This window comes from Dermacentor andersoni, chromosome 5 (genome assembly GCF_023375885.2).
Source record: "Dermacentor andersoni chromosome 5, qqDerAnde1_hic_scaffold, whole genome shotgun sequence".
Taxonomy (NCBI): Eukaryota; Metazoa; Arthropoda; class Arachnida; order Ixodida; family Ixodidae; genus Dermacentor; species Dermacentor andersoni.
In genome coordinates, this window is record NC_092818.1 from 195,300,502 (window position 1) to 195,315,102 (window position 14,601).

The window sequence follows — 14,601 nt, forward strand, 5'->3', positions numbered from 1 at the left end:
TACTCAATAAGAAAATAGCTACTCTAATATATAACCAAAGAGTATCTGATCCATCTGGTTTCACAAATAAATACCTTCGGAGAGAACACTGCCATAACTTGCGACATACGTTTTATAAAAAGGAAAAGCTGCGCACAAACTACGGCACCCACAAGCTTGATTACTTAATACCAGATTTCTTACACAAACATCGTAATGCATTGTCCATTCTCGAAAGAAGCACGTCTGTCCACGCCCTGAAAAAAACTATGCATACCTACCTATTATCATTTCAATTGGGACGGACTATGTAGGCAAATGATCGCCTTTGTTGTACAGAATTGTTGTTCTCATGTTTTCAATGTTGTTCGTTATATCACCTAGTGTTTGCATAATTACTCTTGAAGTCATCATATTTTACATATATTGTGTATCCTTGCAGTTATATGTGGTTTCCACTATTATAAACTATGAATTGCCGTTTTTTTACTGTTCTCTTTTTTGTTATTCTCACTGAGTGTTTGTGCTTATGGGTAGCTGGCGCTTTGTCAGGCATTTATTTGCCTTTTCCCCAGCGTCCACGGAAAATCTGTACATGATTGTCCGAAATAAACAAACTTCAACAAGTGTCTGGGGGAGGCTCAAGTATGGCACTTAAGCCAGCGTGGTACATGTCACATGGCGAAACACACAGAACAGTGCGCTATCACCTGAATCCTTATTCGGAGTCGCAGAGCATCTTGTCTCGTCTGTTTTAACCATCCTGTCGTCTTCGCTGTTGCGTCATGTGCAACGTAAACCAACTAGCCCAGCTCAGTACCCTTATTGTGTAGTGCTCGTCCTAAACTTCGACCTTGTGGCCTCAAACCGCTTTGTAACATTGTAACTTGCATTGAATAAGCACGTGCGCAAAAACTCGTTGCCATGTTGCGTTTGGAAAATTAAGATTTCTTGAAAATTTAAAGAAGTAAAGCGCATATTAAGTAACACCACAACCACGCCTGAAGGTCCACAGGCACGAATATTACACACATCCAAACGATCTCAAGGCAGATCGATTTCCTCCTACTAGTGCTGTCCCATGTGCACAGTAGGCGCTGGCTCGGCGGGCTGCGTGCTCGCCAACCGGCTCACGGCGGACGGCTCGGCGCGCGTTCTCCTGCTCGAGGCCGGTGGCCTCGAGGACGAGGCTGCCCAGGTGCCCTTCTTCTCGCCCCTGCTGCAGCGCACCGTCGCCGACTGGGACTACGCGAGCGAACCACAGAGCGACGCCAGTTATGGCTACGACGACAACGTGAGTCGGTGCGGTTCACGCTGGCACAAGTGCCCTCGGGCCCCCATACTGACTCATCGCAGCGGTAGGGCCAATGAAGAACTGAAAATTTTTTTTCATATGTAATTTCCTCGCATCAACGCCCGAACATGGCGTCGCTATGGAGACATATCAGTGCCGGTGCAATCTGCCGGCTAACATCTGCTGGAGGCTTATAGGATGAAGAAACATTTTGAGCGCCCTGGTTTGCCTGAACATGTGCATTAACGAGGATGTTGCGTGACATGACCACGCTAGTTCTATTGTACTCCTACCAAATCCAAGTTCTCCAAGCTGCGTTGCCTGTTACAGCTTGCTTCGTCAATTATGTAACTGGTTACATGTAACATCCTAACCATGGTTACATGGGAACTGGTTACAACAATCGATTAAATTACACTTAGCGTTAGCGAGTAAAAATGCAATCGATCAACTACAAAACAACCAGAAAATACAAATACAAGTCAGTGGGGGAATATGGCATAGGTTGTAGGAATAGCAGGGGAGAGTTATTAGTAGAGTTTGCAGAACGGAACAATATGCGGATAATGCATACCTTCTTCCGCAAGCGGGATAGCGGAAATTGAACGTGGAGGAGCTCGAATGGCGAGACTAGAAATGAAATAGAGTTCATACTCTGCGCTAACCCTGGCATCATACAAGATGTGGACGTGCTCGACAAGCTGCGCTGAAGTGACCATAGGATGGTAAGAACTCGAATTAGCCTAGACTTGAGGAGGGAACGGAAGAAACTGGTACATAAAAAGCCGATCAAAGAGTTAGCGGTAAGAGGGAAAATAGAGGAATTCCAGATCAAGCTACAGAACAGATATTCGGCTTTAACTCGGTAAGAGGACCTTAGTGTTCAAACCAATGAACGACAATCTTATGGGCATCATTAAGGAGTGTGAAATAGAAGTCGGTGGTGACTTCGTTAGACAGGATACCAGTAAGCTATCGCAGGAGACCAAAGATCTGATCAAGAAACGCCAATGTATGAAAGCCTCTAACCCTACAGCTAGAATAGAACTGCCAGAACTTTCCAAGTTAATCAACAAGTGTAAGACAGCTGCCATAAGGAAGTATAATATGGATAGAATTGAACATGCTCTCAGGAACGGAGGAAGCCTGAAAGCAGTGAAGTAGAAACTAGGAACAGGCAAGAATCAGATGTATGCGTTAAGAGACAAAGCCGGCAATATCATTACTAATATGGATGAGATAGTTCGAGTGGTGGAGGAGTTCTATTGAGATTTATACAGTACCAGTGGCACCCACGACGATAATGGAAGAGGGAATAGTCTAGAGGAATTTGAAATCCCACAAGTAACGCCGGAAGAAATAAAGAAAGCCTTGGGAGCTATGCAAAGGGGAAAGGCAGCTGGGGAGGATCAGATAACAGCAGATTTGTTGAAGGATGGTGGGCAGATTGTTCTAGAAAAACTGGCCACCCTGTATACGCAATGCCTCATGACCTCGAGTGTAGCGGAATCTTGGAAGAACGCTAACATAATCCTAATCCATGAGAAAGGGGACGCCAATGACTTGAAAAATTATAGACCGGTCAGCTTCCTGTCCATTGCCTGCAATGTATTTACTAAGGTAATCGCAAATAGTATTAAGAACACCTTAGACTTCTGTCAACCAAAGGACCAGGCCGGATTTCGTAAAGGTTACTCAACAATAGACCATATTCACACTATCAATCAGGTGATAGAGAAATGTGCGAAATATAACCAATCCTTATATATAGCGTTCATTGATTACGAGAAAGGGTTTGATTCAGTGAGAACCTCAGCAGTCATGCAGGCATTACGGAATCAGGGTGTAGACGAGCCGTATGTAAAAATACTGAAAGATATCTATAGCGGCTCCACAGCCACCGCAGCCCTCCATAAAGACAGCAGCAAAATCTCAATAAGGAAGGGCGTCAGGCAGGGAGATACGATCTCTCCAATGCTATTCACAGCGTGTTTTGCAGGAGGTATTCAGAGACCTGGATTGGGAAGAATTGGGGATAAGAGTTAATGGAGAATACTTTAGTAACTTGCGATTCGCCGATGGTATTGCCTTGCTTAGTAACTCAGGAGACCAATTGCAATGCATGCTTACTGACATGGAGAGGCAAAGCAGAACGGTGGGTCTAAAAATTAATCTGCAGAAAACTAAAGTAATGTTTAACAGTCTCGGAAGAGAACAGCAGTTTACGATAGGTAGCGAGGCACTGGAAGTGGTAAGGGATTACCTACTTAGGGCCTGTAGTGACCGCGGATCCGGATCATCAGACTGATATAATCAGAAGAATAACAATGGGCTGGGGTGCGTTTGGCAAGCATTATCAGAACAGCAGGTTGCATTATTTCTCAAAAGAAGAGTCTATAACAGCTGTGTCTTACCAGTACTCACCTACGGGGCAGAAATCTAGAGGCTTACGAAAAGGGTTCTACTTAAATTGAGAACGACGCAACGAGCTATGGAAAGAAGAATGATGGGTGCAATGTTAAGGGGGGATAAGAAGAGAGCAGATTGGGTGAGGGAAAAAACACGAGTTAATGACATCTTAATTGCAATCAAGAAAAAGAAATGGGCATGGGCAGGACATGTAATGAGGAGGGAAGATAACCGATGGTCATTAAGGATTACGGACTGGATTCCAAGGGAAGGGAAGCGTAGCAGAGGGTGGCAGAAAGTTAGGTGGGCGGATGAGATTAAGTTAAAGTTTGTAGGGACAACATGACCACAATTAGCACATGACCGGGGTAGTTGGAGAAGTACGGGAGAGGCCTTTGCCTTGCAGTGGGCGGAACCAGGCTGATGATAATATATATATATATATATATATATATATAATGGTATTTGGTTCTTTTACTCAAGCCGGCTCTGATTACCCAAACATTTTTTGCCACACCGTGCACATGTGGTTTAGCTGTGGTAACTTGCAGGGGATAGAATCAGAGGATCCTCTGTTCCTGTTCCTTGCATGAATGCTATGGAAGAAGCCAGAGCGTTAGGCTTCAAATTAATATTTGCCATTAAAAATTTTCAGCACACAGATATTTGTGCGTTCTCCACTCAGCAGAATGCGTCCGAAGTAGCTAGAACTAAATACTTTGACTTTCACAGCGCAGCTTCTAGGTTGAGTTGGTATTGTACAAATTAGGGTAAGCGCTGAACAATATTGACAAAGACGGCAGCATTCATACAATAGTGCTACCCATGACTGCGACAGCTATCACATTTCTGTAACAGTCTTAAAGGTTCTATTTTGAAATCATTTTATGCTGTCGTTGCTTTAAATACACATGTGTGCCAACTCATGAGTGAAGCACTTCCTTGCAGATAAACCGATATCCGCGAGGAAAAGTTCTGGGAGGCTCAAGCTCTATCAACCATCTGATCAGCGCCCGAGGAAACAAGCGAGATTACGACACCTGGAAGTCAGAATATGGCGCTGTGGGGTGGTCCTACGATGACGTTTTGCCATTTTTCAAAGATATTGAGTCTTCAGATTTAGGCTACGACGATGGTATGTTATACGTGTATAAAATATATTTGTGGTGGAAAGAAAACATAACGCATTTTTGCGCAGGTGATTTTTTGTTCCAGGAGAAAGGAATACATGTCTGAGCCAAAGCGTTGAAAGGAGCCATTCTGCGATAGCATCTACTCTCACCTCTGTTCACTGGCTGTTGTTTTCCAGCGCACTCAACGTCCGAATAGGCTGCACATAAGGATCTACCCCAAGATAACGTCAGGAAAGTGGCACTAATCGCGATGAAACTAGAGGAAAAGCTTTTGGAATGAAAACATGCCACACACACCACGGAAGTAAAAGCATAGAAACACTACACCAAAGCGAGGCAAAAAGAGGTAAAGAAAACCACAGAAGCGTCACTCAGCTCAAGTGTGCGCATGACTATAAATGCACGAAACATTGCACTAACACCAGCAATACTTGCAAACATTTGGGTCTTCAAGTTTATGAAAGATTTTATCAAGTAGTCAGTCTTAACTGCTTTCACAACCGAGACGGACAAGAAAAGTTGATGTAAATCAAGATGAACTATGATGAAGTTGTCCACGATACTGTTGCTGGTGTGCTAATTTAAAAACATGGACGTACCAGTGAATAGAAATATGCATTGTTTGAAGGTAATCATTCGGCTTTGATTAGAGTGCTGGAATCCATAAGAGTTTTCATCAAAACCTGTGTGCTCTGATTAGCTTCTGGAATTTCGAACATTTGAATTACTGGCTGATTGACTTACCATCTGACACTCGCTTAAATTCTGCGGAAACCCGCCAGGTAGAGGAAGTTTAATGAAACAGACTAGTATGTAGTTGGGAGAAATGCTGCGGAGGCAATGTGTATTCATGTATTCTACGTTGCGTGTTCCGATATGCTAAATCTGGTTCCTTTCCTTTCAGAGTACCATGGTTTCAGCGGCGAGGTTCCCGTGTCGTTTCCCACCTATCACACGTTAGCCAGCGACGTTTTCCTGCAGGCTGGCGAAGAAATCGGATACAAGCAGGGCGACTACAATGGCGAGAACCAGAACTGTAGGTGGCGCCTTGGTACATATATAGGCAAGGAATACACGTGGCGAAAGCCAGACCTTAGTTTGCTTACTGCTTAGCATGGAGCTGCGCAGCAAACCTGTCATTTACCCGTTTTTTGACGATTCATCATTCGAGCGCATCCGGTTCTCACCAGCTTGTCCGCGCTATGTCTAACATGTCCGTATACAGTCAGACTTATTTAGGAAAAGTCCTCGCTAATGTCCTCTCCTTTTTACATCTGCTGTCAGGCCAGCATAGAGATGGACGTTTACGGAATGCCTTATAGGTGCACATGCATCCGCGGGATGTAGTTTATAAAGTGCAACTTTGGTATAGCAATTACTGTCCCCTATATTTAGGTGAAGTCGCTGTTCATATATTGTTTCACTCTCCAATTTACCCGTTTTTTCTCTTTTTATAAGGACTTAAGGCCCAGTTGTGAGGAGCGATAGGATAATTGCTTGGTTACATATGGTGGGCCACGCGGAAAAAATTGACAGGATAAAGGAAACGTCAACACAGAAAACACGCCACAAACGCTGTCGAAAAAAAAGTGACAGTGCTCAATTTCAGACAGTTTTGTATTGTCGTGGCCATGTATTTTTAATGCATAATTTTTAGATGTTGGGGCCTATAAGTGGTGGTTGCCACTATTCACGTGGAATTGAGAGAGAGAGGCACAGGGAATTAATTCACAGTAAAAATGCGGGCACAAGGTGATACAGAATAAGTTAAATGCTACACCAATATAATAATAATAATTAAGAAAAAGGAGCTCACAGAAGATAATCAAACGTAAATTCAGGTCACATAAGTAGATATAAAGTTAGCTCACAATAAGGCAGACTTCGAACACGCGCACTTTCAAGGTGCAATAGTCCAATCCTAACTCTTGTACATCATGTATAAGCCTACAAGTGCCATGAGTTTTCTAGTGCTGACCGTTAAATCATGAATTCGGTATCGGTGGCCGGAAATTTAACGCACGACTTCGTGTTCTGCATGAGAACGCCATATTCGCCAAGCCAGCGTGGCGGGTAACCGAGAGTCGAGCTAATAAAGCATACGCCGAAATTAACTCAGAGGACGTGATTAATGAGTGTTGAACCAAATCTAAAGAAATAAGGCCAACAAAGAAATAACACCCGATATTTGGGTCACGTCAACATGTACTGAAAGTAGTCCAAAGCAAGCTCGACAGAAAAGGGGTGGCCCAGGAGTAGCCATCCAGAGATGAAGTTATTCGAATTCTATGTAGCAACTGTTTAAGGCTGTTTACAAGCCCTTCTGCAGCTTCTACAGCTTCTACACCTTCTACAGGCCCGAATCCTCGAAACAAAGGCAACAATCAAACGCCTGGCGAACGACATCTTCGCTCAACGTCGGCTCGAAAACCAGCTGCCCATCGAATTCCACAGTGTTCTACTTCACGCCAACAGCACTGCTGCCGCCACGCGGGAAAAAAGGTCAGCGTGCCAGGATTCCAAGTTCTCCATACTTTTACGAAGAAATGCCGATAGTTCTGGCACACTAGGTGTTCGCAACTTATCTTCATACAGGCTCGACCCGCCAGAACATGCTCTGCTCAGCTGTGGCCTTAAGTACAACATCGGCACACGGCCAAATGTCGGCCAGCTGACTTGCGCCGTGGAGCAAGCGGTACGACTTGTTGAGCCCAGTCTAAGGGAAGAAGCTCGCTCGCGTGCAATTGGGGTCATCTCGAAGGTTGCGAGGACAAATCCTACGACCCTGCCGGCTACAAGAAAACGGTTACAAGAAAACGAGGACATAGTCATCCTTCCCGCGGACAAGGGAAATGCCACTGTGATTTTGGACCGTGTGGACTACGTCAACAAGATAAATGAGCTGCTCCAGGACACGTCAACCAATGCCAAACTGGCTAGGGATCCAACGAAGAAGGTAGAATCGGAGCTCCAGAAACTGCTTACTGAAGTTTTCAAGTTTGTCTCCCCCGAAAGAAAGAATGTCTACTACAGTTTGCTTTGCCAGAACGGATCGGCTCCCGCGCTCTACGGACTGCCGAAAATTCACAAGCCGGACGTCCCGGTACGACCGATTGTGGACTACACGTGCTCGCCGCTGTACGAACTGTCCGGCTACTTGCACCGCGTTCTTAGGCCGCTTGTAGAACTCACGCCCACTTTCGTCAAAGACTCGGCTCACTTCATTGAGCTAATAAGAAGCACCTGCATTGGCGATGACGAAGTCATGATCTCCTTTGAGGTAAATTCAATGTTTGCATGTGTGCCTATTGACAACGCGGTCATGTGCTGCAGGAAACTTCTCGAGGCTGACTCTTGTTTGCCTGAACACACAGCATTCGAATCCCACGACATTTGCCGCCTTCTAAAGTTTGGCCTTGAGAATACGTGCTTCGTCTTTAACAAGCAGTATTACAAGCAAGTATTCGGCACAGCGATGGGAACCTCTGTATCCGTCGTTTGCGCCAACATTGCTCTAGAGGATCTGGAAAGTGCCGCCTTATCTTCATTCGGAACGCGGCCAAAGCTATTTATAAGATACATGGACGACTGCTTCTGCATTATCGCTCACCGGCACGCAGCACATTTCCTCGAGCACCTAAATTCCTTTAAGCCGAGTATACAGTTCACGGCTGAAGAGGAAAACAATGGGCGAATTCCCTTCCTGGATGTCCTCGTAGAGAGGACTTCAAGCGTCTTGAGGACTAGTGTCTACAGAAAGCCAACGCACACGGGAAAGTACCCGAGCTTCGACTCGGCGCACCCAATTGGGCAAAAGCGATCCGTCGCAGCAGCACTCTTCACCCGGGCATTCCGCGTCTGCTCCAGCCCCACGAAACGTAGGCAAGAGCTACAGGTTGTGAAAAGGAACCTGCTGAACAATGGCTACCCTCGACAACTGCTCAGAACGCAGGAGCGCAAAGCAGCGAAGCCCCGCCATGAAACGGCGAAAGAAACAGTGAAGCGGGCGGTGGCACCCTGCACAGTGGGAACAAGCGAAGCCCTTGCACGAATTTTTAAGGGCTACGGTGTTCAAATCGCCCACGTGCCTTCCCGTAAAATTGGCCAACAGCTGGTACGCGCAAAAGACCCTTTGCAACACACGGACTACCCGGGAGTGATATACAAGATACCTTGCAAGGAGTGCGACGTGTCATACAAGAGCGGAAATTTTAAACGACGCTTGAAGCAACACATGAATGACGTCGCCAAGGGACACACAGCAGCGAACGCCCTGGCGGAACATCACGAACTAACCGGACACATCATTGACTGGGACTCGGCAGCCATCATCACAAAAGAAAAACACTTATCTGCCCGTTTGCTTTTAGAATAATTGTACATCCAATCAACTAGACACACGATAAACAGGACGCGGGGTAATCTTCCCGAGATATACACCCGAACACTGCGCCACCTCACCCATAAATAGCCGCGCGCTCATGCTTACACCTTCATTGTGATCAAGGGACCCCTACGGGGCCCGAAACGTCGGTTCTTTATTTTTATTTTTATTTTATTCTTGGCGAGTGCACGTTTTTTGGCACCATATAAAAACTATATACTAGATCACAGTAAATCTATGAAAAAAGAAATAGTCAAGAGTTTTCAGAATCGCTTACATTCTACATCCATTCTACATACATTCTACATCCATACATTCTACGACATAGACTTCCATACGCTCCACGAATATATATAAAAAAGAAAGCTTGACAAAGTTGCAAATCTACAATAACCCTGAGTACAACAGAGTTAGTGTATGACCTATGACAAGCACGAGTAGTCTCTGCTCATGTTGAATTAGGCCCGTTTGAAGCAAAGCGCATAGAAGTCGCTAACGCAGGAAATATGCCAGGATAATGATTTGGAAAACAAAAAGAACAACATTCCAAAGCACACAGAATGTCGACGACGCGACACTCATCATGGCTTTATTGTAAGACAAACATTGCGTAACTCTAATAGCACAATTTACAAAATGATATAATACCATCATTGTGCACAAGAAAATCGCGCAAGGCTTTCACAGCTTCTCCTAGTTTCTAGGAGCAGGACCAGGGACCGCGCAGTTTTTTTCATAGGTAAGAGCTGCCTATCTAAGGCATCAAGATGATCTACAAGTGCTTCCCAATGTTTGTGAAAGTGTGGACATTCGATGAGGAAATGTTCTACAGAAGCTTTCGGGGTGCCACCGTGTATGCAGTCTTAAGGTGTCTTCCGTACGCGGCATAGAAAACGAGGTGCGCACTCCACGTAGATATGTATAAACAGTGTAATAGTTTGTTAAAATACCGTTATATCTTGAAGTTTGTTGAGAAGCGTAACAAAGGGTCTATGCTGTAAAAAGGCGATCTTGTCCGTTCATCTAACCACGTGGTTTTTGATTATTTGCACCTCGGAACTTGGAGGGCTCTTTTGGCATAAGATACAGTATATGGTATTGGTGTGAGTTTATTCAAATTATGTGCCGCAGCAGACATTCTGTCCGTTACTTCATTTTACGTTATTGTAATGTAGCTTGGGATCCACTGCAAACAGATCTGAGGACCAGAACAAGAGGCAATAGTCAATATTCTCTTCATTTCGCATCAAAGCGGATATTTGTCACATATATATAGTATTGCATTAATGTCAGCAGAGAGTCCTCGAAGTCAGAGTAGGTTACTAAACTATTAGTGCGTGTAATTTCGCCATAAATGTAGCAGCTAGTAGAATGCCTATTAGTTCTGGTGGCGTATGATTTGGTTTTGTAAGGAAGACGGTGACATTTTCTTACGTCACATGTCGAGATGTGAAACGCAGCCGTCGAACTGACATCCGTCGTAGATGAATCTGAGAAAGACGTATTGTTCTCCTGTAGTTGGCTCGTATGCTCATATAATAAATTTTGTCTCCAATAGATGAATTGGAGACTTCTTTGCCTGGAACTTTCAGCATTAGTAAAGGCGTAATCAGCCACTTTGGGGTATGATTTATGTTTGGCCGTATGTTGTATTTTTCGACAAACGAGCTAGGTAGTGTTCGCACCACATCACAGATACTGCCGCGCCTCTGCACGAGCTTTCTCTGCTCATAATATTCGCGCCAAGATGACAAACGAAAAAAAAGGGGAAAATAAAATAAAAACAGCCACATGTATCTTGTGTGCCAACAGTCTGGATGTATGGTTCTCTCGCTTCAGCTATAACGTGGAAACTTGGGGGCTTAACCTTTCACGTAGATCTCCAAGGTGTCTAGGCGATCACGTCGTGCAGTGATATAGCCAGCGTTTTATGGATATTGAGACAGACAGAGAGAAAGAGAGAGACAGAGAAGACAAAGCCTCGAGAAGCGTACAGTATTATATAGCCCTTAAAGAGAGGATCTTTACCTGGTCGTATTGGGTTCCGGGTTAGGGCCACCGGATTCGCCGTCTTCTTGCTACGCAGCGTCAAAAGAAGTGCTGGAGCACTAGCTGGAAGTGTATACACGGTAGACCTCTGAACGAAACGACTCCGAGGAAAACGCCAGCCTTGTAAGCAGAGAGGTTAGTTTTGAAGCGAAAGCTTGCAACAATCTCAGGGCGCGAGCTCAGCGAGATACCTCTGGTTCGTCTTGCTAAAAACCTCTTCTGACCTTGCTTCGTTAGCTGCGGTTGAACTGTTGTCACACGCTATCGCGTCCGTTGCGCAACGAGCTGAGGACAATGCGTGGCGGCTGTTCGTCGTGTTCTCATTGAGAAGCATAGTGCATGACTTTTACGTAATCAAGCATGACAACTGCGATCAAGTGTATCGCCATATGGGTTAAAATTGTACGGACATTTGTTGCCTCGATTTTGCACTTTTGCACGTGGACTTGAATCGGGTAACCTTGGTAGCGAGCCTCGACAGTTGCAGAGAGAGCTACGAATAAATGCTTATGACATTCACTAACCCAATCAAATTAGAGCAAACGCCAATCAATGTCCGACGTCGTGTTACTTTCCTAGCCACACGATGTTGCTCAGAGGGCTACAATGCAGATGAATTGGTTGATTGATTGATTTACAACCTGCGTCTGACATGCTGAAGCAACGCTGGGAAATGAAATGCGCAGCAGCGGAGAGCTTCGGATCAAATTTGACGGCCTGATGTTTTTTAACGTGCACCTAATGATCTTCAGAAGCGTAGACTGTTGGGCCTGTTGGTGCATCATGTAGTGTCGTTGAGCGGAAATACGGGCGGGAAGAAACAGAGTGGACAGGACAGACGCTCACTTACGACTGAAGTTTAATTAATGGTTTTCAAGGGTGCGGAGGGCCGCACATGCGCAGTCAAAAGGCTGATACAAATCTCCTGCATAATCACATGCAAAAATTGTAAAAAATGCTAACGCCCAATGAGATCTCTAATTTCTTTATCCGTCAAGGCAACTGACGGGACACTGATACACGTGGCAGATTGTGCGTATATCTGGCCAGCCTCAATCATTTCTCTCGCCAGTCTGTCATTAGACTTGTTTAAAATGTTTGCATTTCTAAATAGCGGAGTGCAACCCCAATCTTTGATTTGTGCAGGTAGGTGCATACCACCTGCAACAGCCTTTAAAGACGATGAGTGCTCCCTGAGTCGGTCGTTTACAAATCGACCCGTTTGGCCAATGTAAACTTTACCGCAGCGGAGCAAAATCTAGTAAACGACCTCAGTGGCGCAAGTCACAAGGGGGTTTACATGTCTCTCCACACATGCATTCTTTTGCAGTTTTCGCTACGATCACGTTATAGAGAGCACAACCTCGCGAGCATACAAGGGACTGTGAAAACTACGTTCACCTCATGCTTGCGTCCTACTTTCTTCAGGTTGTGCGAAACTGCATGTATGTATGGCATCACCACAACCTTCGTTGGTTTCCGCTTTCCCTTTATGTTCGATAAACTAATGACCATCACGTCTATATACATCCCCCTGAGTTATCAGCCCTCTAGAGAAACATTTTAGAACTTTATTTATGACCTGCGTCACCTTTACATAGTCGTCGGAGATCTAAACGTGCATAGTACACTGTGCGGCGACTCTCGTGATGCGAGGGGACAGCTAATAGAAAACTTCTTACTCTCCTCAATTGCATGCTTGCTTAACAAGAAGGAACGAATATTCTATAGTCTGGCACACAAAACAGTACAATCGTGGCGTGTCTTGAGTGGGAAGTGCTTAATAACCCCTATGAAAGTGACCATTTTCCTATCATTTTAAACGTTAAAAAACAGGCAGATTGCTCTACACACGTTCTTTGATGGAAAGTCGATTCGGCCGACTGGATGCGGTTTCGTGAAATAACACATTTGCCCTGGGATGATGTCCGTGCACTTAGTACAGACGATGCAGTAGCATACTTAACAGCATTTGTAATTGATGCTACATCAGTATGCATTCCCCAAACAAACATGTAGCCTTCGAAACGACGTATTCCGTGGTAGAATGAGGAGTGTAATGAAACGCGGCAGAAGTAAAACAGTGCTTGGAATCTCCAACGTAACTTCCCAACCGCAGAGTACCTAATTAATTTCAACGCGATTAAGTCACAAGGAAGAAGAACACGCTACTGTGCAAAACGGGAAAGTTGGGAAAAATACATCAGTAGCATCAATTCCTACACAGACGAAAGAAAAGCATGGAACAGAGTAAAGAAATTAAAAGGCCGACAGTCTCATCCTCTACCGCTAGTACATATCCAAGGAGATACCATCGCAGATCTAGCTGATTTTCTAGTTGCACTTTTCAAACATATTTCCAGTTCATCCCACTATTCTGACTCCTTCTTAAGATATCAAAGACAAGCAGAGCAACTGCACTTAGATCGAAAAAGCACGCGAAACGAACCATACAGTCGTCCGTTTAGCATGGCTGAATTTTAGGCTTCACTAAACTGTTGCAACAACTCTGCCCTGGAACCGACGGAACAGTATACATCACATGATTAAACACTTAAACCCTGAAGCTCACAAAACATTCCTGTCACTTTTCAATGCCTTGTGGTCTACAGGTCACATTCCGCCTGTAAGGTCGCTCTGATTGTTCGTGTGCTTAAGTGTCACGAATCGGGCCACGTGCGGTGTGTATAGAGAGGGGGTTCACTCCCCCCCCCCCCCCATGTCAGCGGGGCAACCGTTTCTGTATTATGTGGGGTCACGGACCGCGCGGTTTTCGGTGACGCGTCGCGGCAGAGGCCAGGCGGGCGAGTGCCGATTCCGGGAAGTCGGTATTGTGCGCAAGGGGTTGGCAGTCTGCCGACGGTCGCACGAGTCTGCACAGTCCTGCCTGGAAAGGGACCGCTGTACGCGGTATCGTGGGTCTGCCGCCCGAGTGCCTGACTAATTGGAGGCGCCGGCGAGGTTAAGAAGGGCTTAGCAAACTTGACCCCCTGCCGCATATACGGAGAAGGAATCTATTCTTCTACGCGTCCGGAACGCAATCGCCAGCCGTGTTGTTGGGTGCGACTGCCTGTGGGGTGTCGAAGGTCAGCTTACAGTGCACGCGGTAGGGGTGCGGTGTACACGTGAAGAGTGCATTCGGACGGCGGCGTCTTGTAAACACGCACTCGGAGAACTTTGTCTTGTAGACAATAAGTTTGAAGGACAAGGAGGGCCATCCGTCTCCCACACGGCCAAACTTGGTGTCGATGCCCCTGCTTCCGAGACATTTGCGGCCTAGACGCCGTTGGGATTTGAGGCGGTCTAGCGATAACTTGTTCGGGCCTGGCGTGTTTTGCTGAGCCCGTCACTAA

General features: G+C 45.5%; 1 protein-coding gene across 1 annotated transcript in view; it reads left to right on the top strand.

Moving 5' to 3' along the window:
• Positions 1 to 1,060: 1,060 nt before the first annotated feature.
• Positions 1,061 to 14,601, top strand: part of LOC140218596 (4-pyridoxate dehydrogenase-like) — a 50,320-nt gene continuing 36,779 nt past the window's right edge. The window contains exons 1-5 of the mRNA XM_072288403.1: positions 1,061 to 1,273; positions 4,631 to 4,817; positions 5,720 to 5,851; positions 7,134 to 7,317; positions 7,411 to 8,095. Coding sequence (XP_072144504.1) covers positions 1,061 to 1,273; positions 4,631 to 4,817; positions 5,720 to 5,851; positions 7,134 to 7,317; positions 7,411 to 8,095 — 1,401 coding nt within the window. The remainder of the gene's footprint in view (positions 1,274 to 4,630; positions 4,818 to 5,719; positions 5,852 to 7,133; positions 7,318 to 7,410; positions 8,096 to 14,601) is intronic.